At 36.0% G+C, this 26662-nt stretch overlaps 1 protein-coding gene across 1 annotated transcript in view; it reads right to left on the reverse strand.

Annotated features, from left to right (window-relative positions):
- Window positions 1–22139: 22139 nt before the first annotated feature.
- Window positions 22140–26662, reverse strand: part of LOC149799639 (uncharacterized) — a 96990-nt gene continuing 92467 nt past the window's right edge. The window contains exon 14 of the mRNA XM_089958242.1: window positions 22140–25636. Within this exon, the coding sequence (XP_089814368.1) occupies window positions 24521–25636 (1116 nt within the window). The 3' untranslated portion in view covers window positions 22140–24520. The remainder of the gene's footprint in view (window positions 25637–26662) is intronic.

The following is a 26662-nucleotide window of genomic DNA, read 5'->3' on the forward strand; positions in this document are numbered from 1 at the left end:
CGACTTATTATTACCTGTGAAGAAGAAAAAAACATGGATACCTGGGAACTTTATTACCTTTTGAACCACAGTTCGTATACGGCTTCTTGGAATCCTGTCGTCTGTGCTAAAGATGAACTCCCTCATCGCAAACCTAAAGACCATCTAGCTTACGTGATCAACACGGACGACAGTCATCTCCCAGGAACTCACTGGGTAGCCGTTTACTTTCCTCAAGAAGGCTGTGTGGAATATTTCGATTCGTACGGATTGCCCCCTTTGGAAGACGATATCATCGACTTTATGAGAAGAAATGCTCAAACCACCCGTTTCAATAACGTGAAATTACAAGGCACAGATTCCTTGGTGTGTGGACAGTACTGTGTGTATTTTCTGCATCATCGCAGCCTGGGCTATTCCTTAGAACATTTAGTGACTCATTTTGATCCTCGTTCTTCTGCTAGAAACGATGTGAAAGTAGATCGATGGTTTTGTGACCATTATGCTTATCTTTTGTCTCAAGCTAGGAAACGTAGTGTCCATCAATGGCCTAATGATTTCCAACAGTGGAAATCACAATTTCATTCACAACGTTGTCAGCCTTGTTTAAAGTAGATTGTCAATTGAGAAAAAAATGTTTGAGATTTGAAAAAAAATGGTTTGATGTTAAAGTGTTGGATTATTGTTAAAAATGTTAGAGTTGTTGTTGGTTAGTGTTAAGTGATTTTTGAATAAAAAATGTTGTGGTTTGAAAAAAAAATGCCTTTGTGGTTTGTTTAGCTATAAGAATGTTGGATTGATGCTCTTTCATTTCTTACTATCCCTCTCATGACACTCACTGAACGTTGCGACTCGAAAACCATGGGGATGTTTTCCTTCACGTCCGCGCTTTGACTTTAAGAACCGGGGTTGTTTCCAGTCTAACCATCCATTGTCGACTCATCCTCCTACGAAGATGTGCTCCAAACTAGCTAAGCTCAACGAAGCCTACGTGAATTTGCATAGGGTCAGACACAGTCTGATACCGAAGCCAGAAGAAATAGAGAATGTGAGAATGTTAAAAATCACTGAAGACCTGATAGAAGAGCTCTTCAGAGAAGAAATGAACAGGGAAAAAGAAGAATGGACAGAGAAGTACAGACTTCCGAGACATCAGCAACAGCAGCAACAGCAACAACAGCAGCAACAACAACAGCAGCAACCTGAAGCTGACAGAGGCTTTGTCGATTGCCGTATCGACACCAAAGAGTTCTTCTTCTCTTTCCGAAGAAGCAGACCTATCGCCAGAAAGTCTATCCTCAGAGGACTTCGCATTCTTAGAAACTAAAAAAGAATGCCATAGCAAACAAAAAAAACAGCCCTTTTCAGGGCTACCCCAATACTCTAGAAAAGAAATAACGATCGATTTGCCAATGTGTGTAGGTAGAGTAGTGTGAAAATAAACACTAACTCTTTTATAAAAAATGTGAGGGTATGTGTTTGTGTGTTTGTGTTTGTAAGAGCTAACGTAAGTTGGTGAGGATAGTAGATTAAAATAATGTTTTTTTGGTTTTTGAGGTGTATATTTGGAGTTAGGTTGGATTGTTTTGCGTATGTGGATAGTCAATGGAAGTGATTCATAAATTATTTTAAAATAGTGATGGGTAGCATAAAAAGTGAGTGAGTGAGTGTTTCTTTTAGGTCCGCGCGTTGTTGTTGTTTTTTTTGGTCATGATCTAGGTAAGATGAATTTTATGTTTTTAGGGGGATGTTTTCCATCACGTCTGCGCTTTCACTATAAATTGAAACTCGTTCGGGAGTCCAGCTACCCTTGTTGATTGATCAACACCACCACCACCAGAAGAATGAACACCAGAATTGTGAAGCTGCTAGAACTCCAGATGCACCTGGAATATGCCAGGCGCATAGTAAACGAACTATCAGCGGAGGCTATCATAGAAGAAGCAAGAATGAAGAAAGAAGAGGAGGAGAGAAGAGAGAGGGAAGAAGAGGAAAAGAAAAGAGAAGAGAGGATGTCGTTCAATATTCCCGAGACAGAGGATTGGGGTGTTGAAGCGAATCATCCTCCCTCTGCGCTCCCCAGAAGAAAGGTGAAAGAAGACTGGGGAAGAAGATGCGTGTGTGGCGCCAGGCCAGGAAGGTGCAACCATTAGATAGGTGCATCAGGAGTTCAAAAAAAACCAACAGCCCTTTTCAGGGCTACCCAATACTCTAGAAAAGAAATAACTATTAATTTGCCAATGTGAGTAGGTAGAGTAGTGTGAAAATAAACACTAACTCTTTTTTAAGATAGTGTGAGGGTATGTGTTAGTGTGTTTGTGTTTGTAAGAGCTAAGGTATGTTTGAGTGAATAGTAGATTATGGGTTTCTTAGCGGTTTTATTATATGAAAATAGAAAGCAGGGGATGTTTTCCTTCACGTCCGCGCGTTGTTCGGTCATGATCTAGGTAAGATGAATTTTATGTTTTTTAGGGGGATGTTTTCCTTCACGTCCGTGCTTTCACTATAAGAACACACAGTGTTCGTTGTTCAAACCATTCTGCAAAGAATAAAAAGAAGATGGCGTCAAACCAAATGGACAAAATACAAACCTTGCAAGACGTTTTAGACAACTTAGGAATAATGGAACAGATGCTAATAAGACTCGTTGAAGACCATTATTCCTATAGTCCCCATCGTGTAAAGATGGAAATTAATAACTTAAGAAAAGCAAAGGACAAGATTAGTGGTGTCATGAAAGAGATAAAGGAGGAGAAGGAGGATGAAAAGGAAAGAATAAGAATACGCAAATGGAACGAAAAAATTGAAAAAGAAGAAGAAAATGAAAAGAGGAAGAAAGAAGAGGAGGATGAGAAGAAAGAAGAGGAGGAGAAGAAAAAAAAGAAAGAGAAGAAGAGTGTAGGAGATAAAATAAGAAATTGGTGGAGGAAAAGAAGAAATTAGAAGAAGAAGAAGAAAACCCAAGGGCCCTTTTCAGGGCCAGCCATATTTCTCGAAAAGAGATAGCCTTTCCATTGCCTACCCCTTTTTTTATTTTCTTTTTTATTTTTTTATGTTTCAATTTTACATAGACCCTATACAGTCCGAAGGTTTTTTTTGGCCATGTTAAATATACATAGACCCTATATTGTCCCAGGGTTTTTGGCCATGTTAATTCCCATAGACCCTATATTGTCCCAGGGTTTTTGGCCATGTTAATTCCCATAGACCCTATATTGTCCCACGATTTTTCTCCATGTTAAATTTACATAGACCCTATATTGTCCCAAGGGTATTTTTAATGATAAATCCCATAGACCCTATAGTATCCCCCTTCACTACTGTCAACACTAGTTAAATTAATATTTTCTCCCTTCCTGAGGCTGTGCCGATTGCATTTAAATAGTTTCTGTATTAGCGATTTCAGTAAGAAAAAATGAATACCTTTTTTTCGGCTAAAATGTTGCTGTTTAAACTATATAACATTATATTGATATATAATTCACTGGATATTGAATACAAACGACTTCGCATTGTGATTCGTAACAAACACTGTGTAATTCTTACTTTTAACTTTTGAGTTCTGCTTTAGCCATTTTTCATCAATACTTTCTTCTTTGCGATCATTTCACCAAACTAACAGATTTTGCTTGGGCATTCTTTCATTATATTACTGTAGTGTTCCGCATATTAAAGATGTGAACATGTGATGTTTTTAAGACCACTTCTTCTGTCTTTAAAACTTCAGTTTACTTCAAGTTACTTTTAATTTTCCACGTTACCGTCGAGTTATTTTCAAGCTAATTTCAAGTTGCCTTTTAATTTATATCAAACTTGCAAATATCTTAAAAAGTATTAATATTTATAAGCTTTCTAACGAAGAAAGTCTTTGTTTCTAGAACCGGATCCCTCATCTTTTAATATATATATATATATATATATATATATATATATATATATATATATATATATATATATATATATATATATATATATATATATATATATATATATATATATATATATATATATATATATATATATATATATATATATATATATATATATATATATATATATATATATATATATATATATATATATATATATATAGAGAGAGAGAGAGAGAGAGAGAGAGAGAGAGAGAGATCCTGATATTCAACTTTCTCCGACTGATAACAAAAACATTTATTATCATTTAACAGGTTAGCTAGTAAAACAGTTGGAAGTAAGTATATAGAAAATGTACGTTGAGAAAAGAGGTAGCCTGTGAAATTAGCCAGAAAACATTAAAGTATGAAAACTACATTTAACGATAGTAGTGCCTATGCAGATTTGCTACGCTCTATAAAGTACATAACATAAACACATGATACTTTAAAAAAGAGAAATATTGATATCACGCATCAAATTCAAAACCTACCTAAGGTATTATGATTGGGTAACGTATTTAAAGACGAAACCAATTTCACCAATTTTTCATGGTAAACTGTTTTCTCGAGAATACTTAACCAATGGGTACATCATAATACACATGCACCCTCCAGGCCTCCCCACAGTTACATCCGTAGAGAGCGTCCCTTCCACTCCAGCAGTAACTGACAGTCTTATACTTAAGGGGAGATCACTCTATCAGACCCCAACAAAGGTGGGCATGCAACTTTTAGCTCCCTTTAGCTAAAAGTTGTATCTGGGAGGGCTGGATTCGGGTAGTAGTAGTAGTTCTTCAAAGGGGGCGTTCACCAGTTATCATGAACTTTTGAGAGAGTGATGTATGTAAGGTGAAGTTGTTCGCATTTAAAACATGCACAATGGAGAGAATGTTGGCATACTCTATGCTATATTAATGTAATGTGGATGATATTTCTTTGGATATTGTACTTTTGGAAATTGTACATGATTTAAGCACATTGCTAACTAAAACGACTGCTCCCTTGTGCTAAAAAATCAGCCTGAATTAGTCTAAAGTACACTATCCAGAGAAGCTATTAAAATAAGGGAAAATTAATTTTGCCAGACTAGACAATACCAGCTTCTGAAAGTGCAATGAATGAATTACCAAATATATAAAATGTAAAGAAAAGAAGTTATCGGCTCTTTTTTTCATACAATTGACCTCTGAAGTTCAGGAAGCGAAAATGACCAAGTAGAGCTAACAATTTTTGAAAGGTACACATCTGGAATAAGGCCAAGCTGTATACTCTATAATCCATATGAGACCCATCAATCATACATCAAAATAAAGGGAATTAAAGGTTCTTTGAATTATACCTAAGATATGCAAGGTATTTTTTAAATAGCCAGTATAACCAGTGAGGAGAGCTGGGGAAATTTTTTTTCTTTAAAACTCTAACTCTATGCAAAATGCGAAACTGTAGAGCGCCACCTAAAGTATTATGTTTGGGTACGTGTTCTCGAAAAAACATATTTTACTAGGAAAAATTGTTTTTTTTACCTTAATTCATATACCCTTATACCGTTTTGTTGTCCGTTAATGCCAGGTTCATCACATCGTTAAGCAATACAATATGTATCTAATAAGTCTTAATAAGGAAATAGAAATGAAATAAATTGTACTAAAATAGTTTGAGGTTTGTCACCATTCCGCCTATACTTTCTTGCACATATGCGAGGAAAAGTATGGTTTGATAGAATTGTCGAATATGAATGTTATTCGTGTAGAGTTGGATATACATTATATATATATATATATATATATATATATATATATATATATATATATATATATATATATATATATATATATATATATATATATATGCATGCAGATGTTGAGTTTCAATGGTAAACGTATTATTTCTAAATTATACCGTCTATAACAAGTTATAATTGGATAATATTTTGATTCATCGGTCACGTGTTTCACTTCGAGTTCTTCGTCGATGAATGGTCATGGAGCTTCTTTTTTAAAATAACTCAGTTGGAACAGACCCGTCCATTTTCCTCGCTGATCGGAACGAAAGAATGGTAGCCGTGATGACATAAGAGTACAAAGGTTTTCTAAACTACTACTTAGCTGTTACACTTAGGTTGTACTTCTTTGATTCAATGGCCTATTTGTTATGCAGTAAGTACCTCGGCAAATGGTATTAACAAAAATGGTTGCCGCAATCTTATATCCCGCCTGAAGAACGTTTCCAGGATTACACACACAACTATGTCTTCAGCAACAATGGATCTGTTTCAGCCTATAAAAGTGGAAGGAAAGAAGTACAAAGGCGAGTGAAACAGGATAATGCATCATTTTGTAGTAATCAGAAAAGGAAACAAATCAGTTCATTTAAAGACATTTAGTTTGTTAATTTCCATTCGTTGTAAGTAGCAAGAATAAGATGTGCAGTATTATCTGCAAATCCACTGGACTATTGGATTTAAATATCGTACAGATTTTGCCTGATATGATGTCTGAGTTACGTGACGTTTGCTGATTTTAAAAAGTGGAAGGTTTTCTGCTGCATGGGTACGGATTCTGTTTTATTTATGCCGACTGTTGGGCACTCTCGCACGAGTGTGATTTTTCCGTCGGATGGGTAAGTGTTTTTGATAAAAGAAGTAAAGCAAGAATACCCGTGCTAACTTCACATTTATCTAGAGCAACTTGACTGGTGGAGCACATGGTCAATCAGTGCGTATTAATTAACGTTCTATTAGCAGCTGAAACTTGTCATTTGTTTTCCTCATCCATATTCATGAGTACGGGAAGCAAGGATGTAACTTTTACACTTGTTATGGGCTCAGTTTAGCGTAGTGCCTGTATAAATTTACGAAGTCAGTAAACGTGCGAACGCAGTTATTTTTTAGCTGTCTTTGACTAATTGCAAGCACGAATATCGTTTAGTATGAAATTTCTCTTAATTCTTTTCCTAAAGTATGTATCTATGATTTACCTGTCCAATGAGACACCGACCGGAAATGACAGAAAGTCACGAAAAAGTAACATGGCACATCAGGTCGATTTAATCCTAATGCTGATTTTAAAACAAGTCTTTAACCTTAAGATTACGACTTTGAACAATATGTTTGTTATCACAACCTTTTACTAATAGCTTTTTATTTTCAAGAAACACTATTTTATATTTTGGATAGTTTCTTAGTCATTGTATATCCTGAAAAATCATCGCATGCGCGTGTCCAGGCAGTACGTCTGGTTATATTATGAATCTGTTTATCACGTAATAGTAGGAAACAATATCAACACAATCCTAAGGAAGCATTGTTAAAACCGTCAGACATGTTCAAAAAATAAATGTTCTACAAAACTAAATCCAAAATACTAAGAAATGAATAATGAACAGGAAAGGAACAAAAGCCGTGTGACCGCTGTACAGCATTCATAACCGTCAGCTGCTCAGTAAATCATACAGGTTAATAGGGTCAAATATTGAGAAGATTAATCCTTTCCATTAACCGTCAGGCCTGTATCATGTAGAGATTTAGGTAAATCTTGCAGTCTTGGCGGGAAGTCGGATATTCCAGAGTTGCATTTGTACATAATGTTTTTTAAAAGGACTCGTTAGGTTTACTGATGATGAAAGACTAATCATTTTAACCAGTTACGTCTGTTCAAACGATCGCCAGATGACTCGGTTAGGACTTTAAATCTCCAGACTAATCTCTCAAGTTCAAAATCTTCCCTAGTCTAATAGTAAATCTTTGCACACAGCAAACCGTGTATGATCCCTATATTCTGATGTGAATATCTTGGATTTTGACCCTAACATTCCCTTAAAGATACGCACACGAAACGGGGGGGGGGGGGGGGGGGAGGGTAAACATTTGGTTTTATCATGTAAACTGCGTGAAAATTTTATGCTGGAACACTTATTAATTTTGACAGGGACCCAGGTGATTTGAAAAACCGTGTTTCAGTTATACGATGCTGTTGAAGACAACAAATACACCTGGTTAGCTGAGAGAACCGTTTATGTCAATGAGACAGGTAAGTTTGTGAGTAATAAAAGTTCAAGATTGCCAGCATGTTAATTTGGCACTTTATAATATGACATTAGCATTTTCAGAAAGTTCTTGTCAAAATAGTACAGTATATTATGCTAAAGGCGTAGGGGAAACTTTTGTTATGGTTTCTAACTTAGAAATCTTTCTCCCCATCAACATTAAGAGATATTCCAAGGATACATTCGCATATTGGATAACGTATTCGTTCTGTTACCTGTTCATACTAATACATATAAAAGTATTTCATAATTGAACATTGATTAGTTTCGCGAATATTTGTCAAAATATATTTTGTTCCCGTTTGATATCTTTAATATAGATCGAGAAATTACAACCTCAGCATACTAAGGGGCCATCATTCATGGTTTCGCCATGGTTCTGTTGGAAAACGCTGCAAGTCCAAACGTCGCCGAAGACGTTAATCCTGGACATGCTTTAGATTTGTTTACTGAATTGAATTGTTATTTGCGTTCCGTATTAGATAACTTTCGCGTGTAACCTTGAAGCTTACCCAACAGAGTTTCGTTCCTTTAAATCCGTTAAATCAATTTCGTTCTTGCATCAGAATATCTGCCGTTATGAGTTTTGTTGGTTTATGTGGTGAGTATTCGGGCTAAGGGTGTCTTCTTTTTCGTAAAGTTTTTGATTCATTACACATTATTCCTTTCTCTTTCATTCATCTTTTCATATAGCTTTGGTCTCCTTTCATTTGGATCATTGCGTTTGGTTGTAAAAATACAAATCAGCTTTCTTTTTCACAATATCCGTCCCAATAGCGTCCATGACATCGGATTACTGGGTGATAAAGACGGACTATACAGGGTGGATTACTGGGTGATAAAAACGGACTATACAGTGTGGATTACTGGGTGATAAAGATGGACTATACAGGGTGGATTACTGGGTGATAAAGACGGACTATACAGGGTGGATTACTGGGTAATAAAGACGGACTATACAGGGTATGGCTGCAAGGAACGAAATACACTGGGTCAATGTATACATCCGGATTCGTGGATCTGGAACCGGACTCCACAGCTCGATCGTGACCAATGGGCAGTGTTATTACAATCATAGGGGAACTATGTCTACCAGAGGACAACTTCTTTCCAACGCAGCAGACGAACGGTAAATGTTTGTTATACAAGAGATCTAATAAATGTGAACTATTTAATCTGTCTAGGACGACAAACAATGGAAATTACGCCTAATTAAAATAAAAATCGAGAGACAAATGATTAATTTCAAACTGGTCTCTGGTATGTATTTGCAAAATTGCTGGCATTGTTCATTGTTACTTCATATATATATATATATATATATATATATATATATATATATATATATATATATATATATATATATATATGAAATGGATATGAAGTTTTCCACCTAGATTTAACTAAGGGTACACACTGCATGATCTTTTTTGTATGATGCGGTTTAGAAAAGAAGAACCGATAAAGCTTAACAATCTTTGGTTGAAACTTCTGAGCTGAATCAGAAAAAGTTTTGTGTTCGTATCGGTATTTATTTATAAAGTGTACGAAGTAGCAGTGATATATACTCTTGTTGGAGTTTGTGACATGTGAAATATACCGAGTCAAGCCTCTCTGTCCGTCACACTTTTGTATGACGGTCGTATTTCCTGAACCTTTTCCGTATTTCATGTCTTTGCCATCCGTCATTTGCTTATAACTCTGAGCTTTCTCAGACCTTTTGAACTGTTTTTTAATTCTGATTAATCATCATTGGTCCATAATGATTTTGTGTGCTTTTCATACCACCCGAGCCATTTGAGATTTATTTTTAATATATTTCATAATAAGATATTTAATTATATCAGTTATCAGTGGAGAGAAATTATATCGCTACAGTGGCGATACAACATTTATAAGCGCAGTGGCGATATAACGTTTGGAACTACTTGATTTTCCCATTTAGGGACTATATCTGCCCTTATAAATGTTATTCAGACCCGTACATGTATAATTAGACCTATTTCAATTTTTTCTCCTTTTCTGTCTCCGTCTTTGTCTCTCCGTCAGAATAAACGGCTCTTAAAATGTTCGAGACTATGAACCCTCTAGTACAAATATATGTAATCAACGAGAAAGCGCCACCAAGAACGCACAAAACTGAGCCCTAAACAACAAAAACGTTGGCTTAGGGGAACATTTAAGACTCTTGTGTTAAAGATTTTTAAAATTCACCCAGCTTTCAAATCAAAGATAGTTCTCGAATAAGCATCACGTTTTTGTTTTGCTGCCAACAGAGGAAAGTGCATTATCAGATAATAGACAGCGTTCCAAAACACCTTGTAACAACAACAATAATAATAATAATAATAATAATGGCTTTCTTGTACAATCGTTGTTTTCTTTCGTTTCAAGCTTTGGACTATTCCATGTCAAGGATGTGTGGGGAAGTGAATAAGCTGTAAGAAAATGGACGGATTTATCTCAATCATGAAAAAATTAAGATAATTTGTTTTTATATTGATTTACACCATGAATCAACTTTTACATTTTCCTCTTTCCTCACTGCTGCTTTCCGTCTGTCTCCTTAAATAAACACGTTCTCTCTCTCTCGATCTCGACACCTGTGTATAATACATTATAGTAAACTCCATTATAGTAAGCTATATAAAGGCCCCGAAAAGAAACAAATTACTTTTGTTAAATCTACACTTTTCTTTCTTATTTCGCACTTCCAAAAATGTTGCTATTATTGTTTGGAGTTTAACGCCATTTCTTCTTCGAATACATTACCAAGTCATAATACCTTAGGAGTACTGACACTACCTCGTCAATCCAGCCCTCCCAGATATCACCTTTAGCTAAAGGGAGCTAAAAGTTCACTGCCGACGCATATGGTGGTCCGGCAGAGTGATCTCCCTTACCTATTAGATCAGGCGGCAAAGAGAAATGATATACCGGTTATTACTTCCGCTCGTGCGACACATCACGCTCTTTTCAACAAGAGACCTCGCCATCCGGACATAGTACACAATTAATTTTACTATATGTTCTCTACATTTGTTTCTCAGTACTGACCTTTCCACTGTGTGACAATCAATGCAAATCATATGTTAATCTAAAATACCTTCAAAGATGACTTCACGGTGAAGTTCTTGTCAAAGGTTGACCTGCTCTTTTTTTAGATCATTGACTGTCAACATAACAGCATGTAACCAGAACACGTATTTCACTTCCGGATCATCACCAAGGCCTTATTACTCACTGTGTACTGTCGCCAAAATACATACAGACAACAACACTCTGAGCTCATATTATCAAGAATAAACAGTTACCTTTAAATCCCTACCAAAAATGCATAAATAAAACTCTTCTATCACCACCAAAATGAGAGAGGAAAAAATGTTCTAAAAATAGACTAGAACTACATTCGTGGGTACTGAACTGGAAGTATTAATTGTGATGTAATTCCATACTTTTTCATCTTTGAAGTATACTTACATTTGGCGCACAGGGGTTCGTTACAAAGAAAATTAAGAGTCTAACCTGTAACAATAAAACACAAGGGAAGACACGAGTCCTTCACCGCTCGATAGTTCCAACCCTGCTATAGTCTGATAATACTAACCCGTTTGTTTGTACCCCCGTATCGATTTTAAATAACAGAAACTTTAATATGATAAAAAGTGCAAGGATCTTAGTCCATTCATTCATTGATTTATAGTTTATAACCTGACTCTGAGTGGAATGGCCCTAACACCGACATCTTCGCGCGTTTCATGCTTAACGGAAGTTTTCAGTGCAATGGACGGACATGCTCGGATCCATTTCCAGTTTCTGGACAAGTCCATTTTTAGAAAAGGGGTGTATGACGACTGCAGATATACATACATAAGTCGTCTGCTTCAGATACTTACAATGTCGAATCAAGCAAAGGAAAATGACCGCTTTTCATGTGGATTTAACAAGCGGTTTAATTTCTATGTTCATCTATGCAGAGGGATATAGTCTCAACGTTATGTAATTTACGCAATTATTCAGCAGTTGCTGAACAGGGTTAATTACGTCATTAAGTTGTCTGATATAAACTAGCCTATAGTGTAGCAATATGGCGCCGTGTTAGTATGGAAATTCCGTTAAGCATGAAATTGTGCAGGGGATCCAGCATTCATGCCATTCTGGCACAGTCAGGTTAGAAATTGTAAATCAGTGATTCAATTGACGTAGTTATGTGCACTTTTTATCACATTAAACGTTCTCGTTTTTGAAATATGTGTGTGTGGGGGGGTACAAACAAACGGGGATGTAGAGTCAGACTATAGTTTGTCATAACTGCGTCTGCTAATTTCTCACTTATGCCAGACGTAATCAAAGAATAGTTCAATTTTCAAAACAGCTCGACGCACTTCGTTCAGTTTGTGACATCTTGGAGAAAACGCAACAATTGGTCGCCGATTTTGACGTCTGGACCAGAATTGGTCCGGCATTGTCGTTTGCATTCGGATAGTCTTGGATTTCATCATTGACCTAAAGGTAAGATCAGAATAACCTCGCGTCTGTAGTTCAACGCTAACTACAAGCAGACGATAGGCATAGTAGCATAGATAATGCTAATTATCAAAATATTAAAATATGTTTAATATCCAAATTTACCCAAATCATTATTTATTTTTGCCACCAAAATTAAAACGCATCACACTGTACATTAACGATATTTACTGCGGACTCGGGGTTGTTCTGATCTTGCCTTTTGGTCAGTGATCAAATCCACACGTCAACGGCGAAATATGATTGGTTAAAAAGGTTATACTTTAATGTATACTCTCATTAATTTAACACATTCAAAATAATTTCTAACATGATGCGATATGTTATTTCCTAGTTTTGCCTGGGTATAAATAGTCTACATCGTGAAACGGTTCTCTGATGCATGTATGTTATTTAATTATAATCTTTTGAGTCAATCATATTTCGCCGTTGACGTGTTTTGAAAATGAGAGTCGCTTGTATACGATGTGTGCGGCGAAGAAGACAATGTCTAATTCTTCCATGGAACAGGATTCCTAAAGTTGAATTGAGTTAATAGTAAGTAAAAACTTAATTTTGCATCTACCTCTGTTCTGTAATTAAAGAAGGGATGTATCGTAGAGTCGCAAATATGGTATATGTCGCTCTTTTCACCAATTGCCACATGTGCGCGTCGTTGTCCCTCATTTCTTAATATTCATATAGTCTCCTTTTAAATGGATCATTGCATTTGGTAAGAAAAATACAAATCAGCAATCTTCACAATTTCTGTCCCTTTAGCGTCCATGACCTCGGATTACTGTGTAATGAAACTGAATATGTAGGGTACTCTGTTGTGTATGGATGCAAGCAACGAAATGCATGAGGTCAATGCACACATCGGATTCGTGGGTTAGGAGTCGGACGCTACCGCTCGATGTTGACCAATGCACAGTCATTATTACAACCATAGGGAAACTAGGTCTACCCGAAGCCAACTTCTTTTCTACGAAGTAGACGAACGGTACCTACCTTTTTATACAGGGATCTAATAAAATTATAATTTATTAACGTGTCTGGGACGAAAAAAAATGGAAATTACGATAAATGAAGATAAGACTGGACAGACGTATATATATTTTGACAGAAGAACAGACAAACGGAAAAACCTCGAAAATATGGGCAAAGGGTCCAAGTTTTAACATATAGATATGTACATATTTTAAACTGGTATGTATTCTCAGGTAATTATTCTCAAAATGCTAGCATTATTAACCATAAACATATCTGGGATATATGGTTTGGTTATTTCTTCTTTCATGTAGCTAGGGGTACGCAACTGTTTAAAATTAGTTTTTCACATGAATCACGAACAAACATGACCTTTTGCTATTTAATACGGGGGCGCCGAGTGGTCTAAAGCGCTCTCCGTCAACGAATCATTGCCATCTCACCTCTGTCTGCGTGGGTTCGAGTCTCGGATTCAGCCAATGTGGATATGAAAGCTTGCCAGTAGCTTCTGGTGGGTCGGTGGTTCTTTCTGGGGTTTTCCCGGGTTCTTCCTCCACCATTAATACTGGCCGCCATGTATAGCCTATAGTGTGCTTAAAAATGGTGTTAAACCCTATAACAACAGCAACAAAAAAGCTATTTAACATTTCGCCTCTCTCATATAGTCTCATATACTTTTTACACTCAACGGCAAAAGGTGCTCATTTTTAACAACAAAAACTTAGACAATATTTTCAAACTATATTTAGTCAAAATGGCGATTTTAGTTTTCATGATATTCATAAGTGTCTGAAGAAGATGGAACAATTAGGCATTGATAAGTGTTGATTGTACTCGAAACTTAGTAACGTCGACATTTGAACACATCATATGCTTCGGAAATGGACTGCAAGCTTGCTAGCACACAAAAAGTTTGAATGCAGAAATGGACAAATATAGAATCTAAAATCTTTGCAAGCAAACTGAGAATCGTTAAAATCTGTAGTTTAGTGATGTTACACACTGAAGTCTGTTGGAACGTTCTGCCATTCTACAGTATTCTATCTCACCCCGGGAGTGTCGACTATATCAGTCTACGCAAGAAACGTGTTAACGATATTAAAAGTTTCTTCAAATTTAGTACAAAATCGGTGATTAATTTGACAAATACAAAATTTAAAGAATTTTTATGTACGATATGAACTTGTAGAAATCGCTCTCCTAAAAGTCCAAACGTATAAAGTGTTTCAAATGAATTCCAGTGGTGTTCCAAGTGAATTCCAATCTTGAATGTGCTGACGTACCAATAGTCTGGAATGTGGCGATATTCTACATTTTCATGTATGGCAATGATATAATTCACAATGTCTTTAAATGATACCACAGTATTTTTCGAAATTTATTATTTTCGCACAATATTGCATTGCTATTTCTCTAGTTGTAAACCGCCCCTTTTGATTCTGACACGTAGGAGTCCATGATTTTTCGTAGATTTTGTGTATAATGTTATGTAAATGTAAGTTTGTTTTTTCCTCTTAAGTAGGGCTTGTTAAGCCCGAAACGTTGGGAAACCGTTTTGAATTTGCGCCGTTATCCGTTTATATACATGTCCATATTAATAAACTGAGCGTTTTGGTCTCGTGGACGTTAGTGGTTTTAGTTAAGCCTTCCAAACGAGGACTGGAGATACGTAATGTTTTCTCCGTTGCAAAAGAAGATATTTACAGAATTGAAAATATACACGAGAACGAACAAAGTACGTGAAGGCAGGTGCAAACAGTCATGCCAAAATGGCAGTTTAGACTTTTTCATTAAGAGTGTACTCGAATTCAATGACCATGTTAAGAACCAATATGCAGAGATGATACCGTTACAAGAAATTCTGATGGAGGGAGAAGTATCAGCTCGGATAGACTGATGGGGAGGAGAATTTCACGTCTTTTTTGACAGAGGAAGTAGTGTCTTCTTGGAATTTTGACATGGTTACGCTACATACCAGAACGACTATGGCAAACCCTCCTCAGCTTACTAGGTGTTTCTAATGAACCATATTACAGCCATGGACATCCGAATACCGCAACAAAACAATGTTTTATCTTCTACACGTGTACAGAGAGGACTTTGCGGGAATAAGAACAGCCTGTGATTACCTAGAAGGGGCAATGGAAAATGTCCATGGCCTTGGATCCAATGTAAAACGATCGTCCAACATGCCATATGGGCCACGACTGATACATCTTACAGCAGTTTCGTTAGATACAGTGTGATTCTGCAGTACATTGAAGATCAGCTTCGCTCCTACATGTCACGAGGTTTCATTCAAAAGTGCCTTGAATATTTTTATTTCCACTTGTATGTAAATTCTTATGAAATCCTGCCCTTTTTTCATTCTACTAAAACCTCATTCAGTGTGCCAAAATTCATTTCATCGGGTAGGGGTAGAGGCGGGTGGGAGCGGTCATGATGATATAACATTGGATGGGCAAATATCAATAACACATCAAATAGAGACTAGGTGTGCCAATAGGATACTTCGAGTGCCAACGGTGCAGAGCGCAAGCAAATTTCAGGGGTGATGACCATGGTCGCAGAAGGCCATATGGTATGGCTAGTCTCAGCATAATTGATTATAAGCCAAGACCGCCCACGCTACATATGTGATACATACAGTCGATCAGAAATAGAACTACTGGATCTTTTAACAAGAGAGCTATTCAAATGATGACTCAGAATAAGAAATATAATAATCTGTTATGGCATTTTACCCGAGCACTTATAATCGAGAACGATGTTATATACCATATCTGACAACCTTAAAGAGGATTGCATCCCACTAACACAGAGACCATTGTCACATCGCTGGTCGATACAGAGGAGTCGGACATAACAGTTTCAACATTTGCTGCGAATAAACCCAGAAGAAATGAAAGTACCCATCATATTTCACAACATGTGAAACTAAGATGGCCACCATCAGCTGATAGCACTGGATACAGACTCATAGACAGACCTCAACGCCATTCCCAACAGCATGAAAAAGTATGTGACCTTCGCTTTTGGCCAGCTCCAGTCTAAAGACGGCTATCAGTTCTCGCCATGCAGCCTAAACGTGGCAAAGACCTATCCCAGAAAGATTTCAGTATAACCCGTCAATATATCGAAAATGATATCGCCCTTATAGCCGCAAAGGGTGTATATCCATACGAGTATGTGGATGGCTGGGACTGGTTCGATGAGATGCCTAACTGAACCTGCCTTCCAATTCCATAAGATCTTTAATGACAAACTCCAGACTTGATTTCAACTGCCCCGTCTAAACGGGCCAATCCGTCCTCGGCCTATCAATATATATTTGCTGTATTGACTTTTGCTATGACTGGCTATATGCACGTTACGGTGCTAAGGCCCAGCTGCTATACACATATACCGACAGTATGCTTCTAAATGTGGAGTTAAAACATATTTACAAGGGCATGGCGGTATAGGCCAACCTCTTTGATCAGGGGATTCTAAATGTTCTCAGTATTGCGAGCGAAAAAAGTATTGGTGATGGCGGCGGCGGACAAATTCCTTCAGACTCTTTGAGGGGTCCACCAAACAAGGTTTCTTATTGGGAGAGTCTCCAGAATTAAGTTTAGGTGGGGACAGAAGTTCTTGCTACACCACGGAATGGACATGTCCAGATTAAAGACTAATATCTTTTGAGATCATTTGGTGGTGCATTTGGTATTTAGTGGAAAGGAATTACAGTGGATTAGCAGCCCAATCGTGGTCAGATCTTAATCAAGTCAATAGATCAAAATTGTATACATATTGGTCATCTCGTACAATAAACGCAGAGTTATGTCTTAAATAATTTATGGTCACTTCTTAATTATTCACAGTAAATACTGTTCACATTATGTTAATAAATTAGATTTATGGTGGTAGGGGACACTTGGTGATGCAATATATCAATTGAAGTGGGTAATCTGCGTTTCCTCTGACACTTCATACCCCATTTTTGATATTTAGACATTTATGTTGGGGTGTAGGGTATTCCTACAACAACATTCAAGTGATTTATTGTTGATATCACGTGACTATTGGATGAAAAGTCGTCAAAGTCTGCTAGGCCGGATAGTAAGCGGCTTCTAGCATCGTCTGTTACTTTCACGATAATTTTCCTGCAAAACAAAAGCTATGTATTCTTATATTTCCAGTGCTTATTAGACAAAATACGTTGATTGAATGCAAAACATTATTGTTCTATTTGTTCCACAGCCGTTTAACACATACCACTTTATAGAAGGACAGGAGACCTCAAAGGTCATCATAAATAGCTTGTTTGATACTTAAGAAATGTAACCAACTAAAGATTTTAATACAGCCTGTGAATTCATCAAGATATTGTATAAGTACCACACTGTAATAATCCAGATTTCCTCTTACCCTTCCCACTCAAAATTTGATAGTTGGACATTTACGTATGGGTGTAGGGTCTGAGTCAATTTCCCATCGAAATGTTGGAATTCGCCGACTCCATTCGGTGTCGGCGTAGGGTAGCTATCTATAAATACGTTGACGCAATCACACTTGATTATAAAGCAACGGGTGGGGCGTGGTCAAAGACAAAGTAAAGACGGAAGTGATAGAACAGTCAGAAAAGTAATGATAGGAAAGACAACAGTAAGTAAGAGTGTCAGTGTACGTTTTCGTCCCTTCATACTCACGCCAATCCGGCTACCGTTGTGGCGATGAGATAATGAACCTCAACCGGCATAGCCCTGATACTCACTAGGTCTTACTTGTAGCTGACTAGTTTATTAGAGTGTGATTTGGGAAAGCTCCTGCTTGCGAGATACCAAGTCAGGAGCTTCTGCAATTAATGATAGTAATTTGTTATAAGCCCATATTTTGTACACGTGAATAAGCTGAGCTTGGAACAATTTGTCGATGCTGACTTTAATTGGAACTTTTTCCTGTGGTATGCCCTAGTTTGCCTATATGCCAGGGTCAGGTATTTGTCCACTAGTTTGTTCACTATCTTGTACAACATGGTCAGCTGGGCCTTGGTTCACCTGGATTCGTGTTGTTAAGATATCTATTTGTGGTGCATCTAGCAGCTCTACTCTTAGTTATTAGGTCTTGATGGATGTGGTGAGAGCAATACCTGCGTTTAATACAATATACATGTAAACCACTCACCCATAAGTTTACTCTTTATAGCATTATCGCTCTTATAAGTAAGTTAAACAGTAGATCCCATTAGTAATAGCATGTTCGGATTTTTATTACTGAGTAGATCGTTATACACTCGCAAGCATTTACTCGATTTGCTGCCTGTAAATCAGCATCGTTAATGCTTCGTTTCTATATCTGTATGCAGATTCGCGTGCAGTTTTTCATTTCCTTGTAGAAGGTGTCAAATTAGGTTGTGCTAATTGCTTTATATTTGATAGCCATCAAGAACAGCATGGTGACTTTGCTGAGACTGCTTTTTTGCTGCCGCGGGAAGTTCTGAATAGGCACATATTCGCGAATGCAGCGGTAACTGAAATTAGTTTATTAGTACCACCAGTCACACCAGTTATTATCAGTAAAATATTTATTATGGTGATTTTGTCAGTGAAATAATTTTAAAATTAATTTCGAGTCTTGGGTGATTGATGTTAAATTTCAAGTGATTCCTAGTGCAGTCGACTATGATTGTTTGAAAGGAATCCCACTTGACTTCGGGGCAAATCAGTTCTAATTCATTAAAACTTAAAGACACTAGTATAAATGTGCGTGGCTAAGAGGCTCTATTGATGCATCTGTATGCCACACACCTCTAGGTTGTGGGTTTGATCCCCAACAACTGGGTGACTCAGAATTCTTGTATCAATACCTCAAGAGGTCACATAGCCCTACATGACCTTATATGTATAAACTGAACATTGTTTTGGGGTTTAACACCATTTCTTAGCAAATATAAATCTACTGTAAAACCCAAACAGAAGAGATACTATCAGTGAATAAAATACATTTCAGCAGTACATATTTAATGCATGTAGTGTCGTGCATCATAGAACATTAAATGCAGGACAAATTATTGTTTATCTTTCTTGTCATTCGTGTCAGTGAATATAAATCTATGGAAATATGCTTGTGATTTTGTTATAAAATAATGATTCCTTAATATCTATTAAAGTGGTTAGGGGCTGGGGGTTATCAATTTTAGTTTCTCGTGGTGCGTCAAGAATAATTAAAGCTCTGGTGATGGTACCCATGCATTTCTCTCTCCCCCTGGTTTTTTTTCCTAGTGTAACTGTCAGAAAGCTTAAACTGTATAAGAACGATTTTTCTGCAAACTACTGCACAACGTTGCAGAATAACCTGTCTTTTTATATGCTGGTTTTGTTGAAGCACCTATGGCTTAACAATAAAAGGTATTACAAGAAAATATAATTGAACTTCTACTGTATTCCAAAATAAATATACAACCATAAATTCATCAACACACTATAATGGTATTCATGTGCACATAGCTCCGCCCAGCGGCCTTTAAACTTAGTCCCGCTCTCTACATCAGTTTGAAAAAGAATTGTTTTCGTCTACTTAAAATCAAAATTTAGAGTCATATTGTGAATGAATGCGCATGGATTTTGTTTTTATCTTGATCCAACTCTATTCTGCTTTTCTTATTTTGAGGGGCTGGATTATCGGGTCAATTAAGTGAAATAAGGTTGACAGATTGCAGCTTAGTCGAAATTCCAGTACAACTTCTGTTTGTATCTTGTTTTGCAGAATATGTCTTTAAGAACTAAGAAAGTACAATTTGAGGAAATTCAGGATGCATAAATATAACTATATTTATTACTGTTCTTATGACCAACTCAAGAAAACATGCTTCTGCCCTATCACTTGAGGGACTCCACCTATGACCTTTATCATACAGTGTGTCATCTCTCACTAGCATAACATTGTATTAAAATAGTTACACAGGGAAAATTGAAAAGCAGCTGCTGTGTAACACTCCATTTACCCAGTGGAAATAATACTTTTTGTAGTCTTCAGTTACTGGCTGAGGCTCTTAGTTTCATGCCAAAACCATCACTTGCATTATGTTTATAGTATTTTAACAGACTTGTAAATTGGTATGTCTCTGATAGATATGTGATAGCCCTTGGCTTCTATATGCTTTTCTTTGCTTTATTTTTTAGACCCTAGAGAGCACTCGTCATAGTCTTCTTAACCATTCTATTTGCGAAAAGATAGAAATATTCTCCTAAATATCATCTTTAAAGCTCAGAATGGTATTTTCAATTACTGTGTGTCTCACGTTTGTTGTTGACATTGTGAATATCATGTTCATTCATTTGCTTCTTTGAATGTTTTGTTATTGACTCGGTGAACCCATTCACATTGTTAAATACTTTCAAATGGACAAAACAGCTGCTTTAGTTCATTCACAAATTTAATTAATCAAAACCTAAAGCGTCTACTACATGAGTGTACATGGTTTGTTTACAAAGTAGTTCCTAATACAATATACTTAGTTCCTAATACAATATACTATCATTAGGCACACATGTCATGCACGATTCTGAAAATGTCACGTTAACAGAGACACACATGAGCATATAACAAACTCGTATGTGGCAAAAATAGAGGATATTTGTGTTTTTTAAGTAGGTATACCTTTGGTAATTATTCACAAGTGAAGTGAAAATATTGTATTGTCACAGGTCAGTTTGTATTATCACCTACATTAATTCGTTTTTTTTTTAAGTTTCTAATATTTCAGTAATTTTAGAACAGTGACATTTTACAAATTTAGCTTGTACATAACATGCATCAAAATAATGATTGCACAAAAAATGAACAATTTTATTTTTGTTAACACATTTCATGCACGGATTAATACTGTTGTGGTGGGGTAATAAAGAAACATCACAGAGCAGTTGTAACTTCAGAATAAAAGATTTTAATGATTGTGAGGAGCTTCATTCCTTATTGTATTAATTTGTGTGTGGCCTTGGCAAACTTGAAGTCTGGTTGAGTAGGCATTTTTTGATGGTACCTCCTTGATTGCATAAATGTACACTAGAGAGTCTACAGCTGACAAATTTTAAGATCAGTTCATACTGATGTGGAGACGGTAAGGAAAGGAGGAAAAAAGCAGGATCAAAAGATGAAGAAAAATGAAACAGGCTTAAATAACTGTTTAGTTATTATACTACTACTATACAAGTGTCAATAAATTTTGTAAGGGGGGGAAAAGAAAATAGTTCCATAAGTGGTACTGCGGCTGTGGTGATACCATCTATCTCCTACTTGTCTATTTCAATAACTCATTATTAAATATATAATACTCGAATATACTGCAAGTTGTGTGTATATATATATATATATATATATATATATATATATATATATATATATATATATATATATATATATGCAATACACAATAATGCATATTTTATATAGGTTCTTCCATCAAATTCATGAAAGCTTGCATCCTGCTAAATGAATATAAATTAATATTCAATTTCAAACTTTACAAGGTACCTGATTTCATTAATTATAAATCAAATTAAAGATTTTATACATCACTGTAAATATTAGGTGTAGTCTATTATTTCAGTTCATGCTGAAAGTGTTTATATCAAGATTGTTGTAAACACAAGATGGTTTGAACAAACTTAGGGAGAGAAGGCTGTATTATTATAATCCAAGTAATAAATAAGCGTAAGACTTCAGACATATAGGAGATAAACATGTTTATTAGTTCAGTCCAACTGCAAAAAACAGACCCCAATCTGCTGTTGCATAATGCACCAGCAGATCAGGGTTTGTGTTAATGTCTGTTGTCTTGAGTACTACTAATAAATTGCATGCTCATAATGCAAAGGCAAATGATTCTTCTGTGCACTTGGAATTGATTTATACATACGTGTAGTTGCAGACACACGTATCATTCACTGCTATACAGCAACAATAAAGTTCATTTATTATAGGAGATGAATTCCTCGGCTTGTTTATAATCAACATTTTCCTTGTTTACCAGTAAAATAACCTTAACCATTGGTGTTTTTGTTATTGCAGGTTCATCTCATGTCAGCTCCATAGTATCTATATTTTGTGTGTTGAATGGAAGTTTTTGCTGTATATATATATATATATATATATATATATATATATATATATATATATATATATATGAAACAGTTTATGTATGTACCTTGGTGCTATCAAGATTGGATAGTTGCACAATAAATGCAAAATCATTAAATTATGGTGTCCATCAGTTTTTGTCTGTGAAATTGTACCCCTTATGTTATTATTATTATTATATTTCTATCAAACCTGCACTACAAATACTTGAGGACATGTATAACTAAATTTACTTGATGACCATTTACTTGTGCACAAACGATACAATGAATTAAAAACTGTAATATCAAGGATAAAACTGCATTTTACACAATAGCTGTACAAATATTTTGTACAAGATGTACATAAATTTCTGTGAACCAAAATATATATACAAATTCTCAGACAACTAATTAAAATTAAGAATCATAAGCATTGTGTAATTTATGACCAAGGAAAATATCTCTGCATAAGTAAGAAATAAAACTGCTTAAATATATTGATCTGCAAAGAAACAAATACAGTACAACCTCACTATCAGACCCTTTATCATATCACATTTCTTGTTCTATGGTGATGGATTCATTATGTACTTCATTACAAGTGTGTGACTGCCCTGGTGGCCTAAGTGGTAGAGCATCTGCATGAGCATGAGGGAGGTTGCCAGTTCGAACCCTGACCAATTCATACAAAACAATTTAAAAAATGGTGCTAGTAGTTGCCTAGCTTGGTGCTCAGCATTAAGAGGTTAGTACTAGGATTCGACAGCCTTGTGTCAAGATAATGTGACTGGGACATGATGCCACAGTATGACTCAAATTGTTAAAGCTACGTTAAAAATCCAAAACACTCAAATAAGTGTGTGTGCTATACAGCTCCCATGGAGCATATTAAGCACACATCATTCCCTCGCTATATGGCCCTTCATTGTAACACAATGCCTGTTTTATGGCAGGTATCTTGATGAATCCCATTTCATTAAGCGCTAGTAAAATTTCATGCATGTACTTCATTACAAATTGATTTAATATGTAGCTCCCATGGACAGTATTGTAATGAAGCAGAATCAATTGGAACCAAAAGACTGATGAAATCATTTCCTTTGCTAAAGGATGTATCTGCTTCCTAGTAAAATGTAATTTCTTTTCATGAATATATAAATATTACATTGTTAAATCAACCATTTCATTAACAACAAATAAAACATATGTATACAAGTTGTTGAATATTTATCAATTTTTTCCATGACTTCTGACTATATAAATAAAAAATCATCAAATTAAGATACATGTGCTGAAAATGTCTTGCAGTGTTTTACAATGTCCTACAACTTCTGATTAAAATTCTCTTAATGCTGATTATAATTAAAGTGTAAGATGACTCCATAAATAATTTTATTAAAGAAAAATGAATTCAATGAGTATGAAATTATTGCATATCCTGTTATAAAAATAGTCATTTACCAGATTACCACGTTAATAACTTGTTAAACAGGTTAAGATTTACAATGCTATCATTATTAAAAAAAATGAACTTATGAATAAATGTTATGTTACATTTGGCTGGAAACAATGCTAAATTTATTCTTGATTCAAATGTAACAAAACCTGTATCTTCTTCAAAGCTGTCAAAATAAATTAAAACTTGGAGCATGCACTGTTACTTGCAAACCTCTTAGTTCTTGAAGTTTTTGTAAATTCAAAGAATTCCTTCAATTATTAGATATCCATTTTTCTCCTAGCAAGAATGTTCACATTTGCATTATCTAATGTGTTCAAATTATGTGGTTTTGCTGTTGATCATTAGATTTGACAATGTTGTTTTCAGGATATCCTTTAACTGACTATGTTCTTTTTAATTGTCCTTTCAACTGACTGTTTTTAAGTTGCCCATTCAATTGACATAACTGTTGTTTTGAAATTGTCCTGTCACTTGACTTCAGTGTTGTTTTGATGTTGTCATTTCAACTATGTTGTTTTGAAGATGTCCTTTTAAGGAAAACAAGGAATAATCTCTAAATACTCTGAAAGTGTGTTTGACTTTATAGGTTCCATATAATCAGCTGAACTAGTATTTCTCTTTAAGGTAATGTTGGAATCCTCATGATCAATATCATGATCTGCTTTTGTATTGTCTTCTGCAAAACTAATTTGTTCGGCTGCATGACCATCATGATTATTTACAGAATTGTCTGTAGACTCACTACATAGATAATTTTGGTTATCGTTCATTTGATGAATTCCACTGTGCATCATGCGACTAAGTGAAGATGATGTTGTAGATAAAGATTCATCATCTAAATTTGAAACATTTTTTGGCAATTCATAACTAGCACAAGAGCTCTTTGTGTTCATCTGATACTGTGGTGGAAAAGGTTTTTGTGAAGATTGTCTAGAACTGTCTTCAGAACCTGCTGAGCTTGCAGTAGCTTCTAGCACAAAAAATGATGGACTTGTGGAATTAATGGTATCCAATTTAGTATTATGGTCGTCTTCCTCTATATTTTCAAATTCAGTTGGCTTTGGTGATAAATCTTTGTTAAGTCGGTCCTTATAGCACCAATGATTCTTTTGTCCCCAATCTGAGGATTTGCCCCTTTCTCCTTCTCCAGTAAAACTATTTTCACCAGAGGATCCCTCATCTATAACATTGTGTGCACCCAAACCTGTTTTTCCTAATTTAAGTTCATCATATGGTATTGAATCTGTTTTCATGAGAGGATTGTATACATTTTCCCTTTCATGCATTTCCACTAAAACACCTGATGAAGTAAAAGACATTTGTGAATTGCCTACCAGCAATGGAGCAGAAGGTAATTTTTGATGTGTTACTCTCCTGTTACCTTTACAATCCTCATTCAGAAATTCAGGAACTGAATGCAATGTTTTGGCTCGCACAGATTCAGATTCTTTGCTGAAGAAAATGGCATCATTGGCTGCAGAGTGCCTGGGATCTTTGTCAAACAGGCGACCAAGATGCATCGACACATATTGCATACTTGAGACACCTAACTGCCTCTTGTATTTTTTCATCGGTAGTGGAACTACTCCAGAGCTTGTGCTGGGACTTTCAACATCATTTGCCTGAAAAAATGGAACATCATTTGCCTGAAAAAATGGAACAATGTTTAAGAAACAAGAAGGTCAAAACTTCATGCACAGAGTACATATTTAGCTTGGTTCCATATATATCTATATCTCTATCTATATCTATATCTGAGATCTCAGAAGCGCTTAATTACGCGTGATTGAAAGCAAATTTTTTATCTCGGACGCAGAAAATCACTGAGGCAGGAGTCCTCCGTATGCATGTAATAGATGTGTGGCAAAATTCAAAGACTTGCCAGTCCTGCTTCAGCCACCTGCTTTGTGGGAAAATGTGTTGATCAATTAGCTGTGCTGATATTTACAAAGACAGAACTGAGTGACTGAAGGACCCTTTGATGTACATACATATTGCCGTTATAAGAGTACATAAAAAATAACATGATGCAATAGCTGGGCAGCCAGTTTAAAGGCTTTGACTGGTGGCCGGGTGGTAAAATGTACTTATATTTACAGTGATTGAATTCAGGTGGTCATCTATAAAAGTACATCAAATAAACAACTTTACCTTTCGTTATTGTGTTCATTTCTGAATGTATCGGAATAAGTAGTGCACGAGAATCAAGACCTGTTGAGACTTAGACAAAATGCCATCCGTAAATTTGGATAAGTATTTTGGGGTTAAACGGCAAACTTACGAAGATTGTAACGAGATTCAGAAGAGTGCTAAAGCTGCTATAATTGATAGTTCGGATAGGACAGTAGCTAAGTGTAAGAAAGTGTGTGAAGCCTAGCTTAGTGTTTGGAATAAATCCTTACTTGGATTGACAAAATTCAGTATCACTCTGATGGACGAACAAGAGCTATTTAAGAGGTACATTAGTCCCCCTCTTGAACGGCCCCCCTGACCAGTGGCCACCCGCTCCTTACGGCCAGAATCCGTTGGGCACTGATGAGTTTGTGTTCAAAAGTACCCCTCGCAAAAGGCCACCCGGCTAACGCAACCAGCGGCCAGCATATTAGTGCAATAATATAAAATTTACCCCTCAAAAGCGGCCGCATTTTATTTGAATATGTATCCAGAACCAG

This window comes from Sinohyriopsis cumingii, chromosome 5, assembly GCF_028554795.1.
Source record: "Sinohyriopsis cumingii isolate HCF-2022 chromosome 5, ASM2855479v2, whole genome shotgun sequence".
NCBI classification, from domain to species: Eukaryota; Metazoa; Mollusca; class Bivalvia; order Unionida; family Unionidae; genus Sinohyriopsis; species Sinohyriopsis cumingii.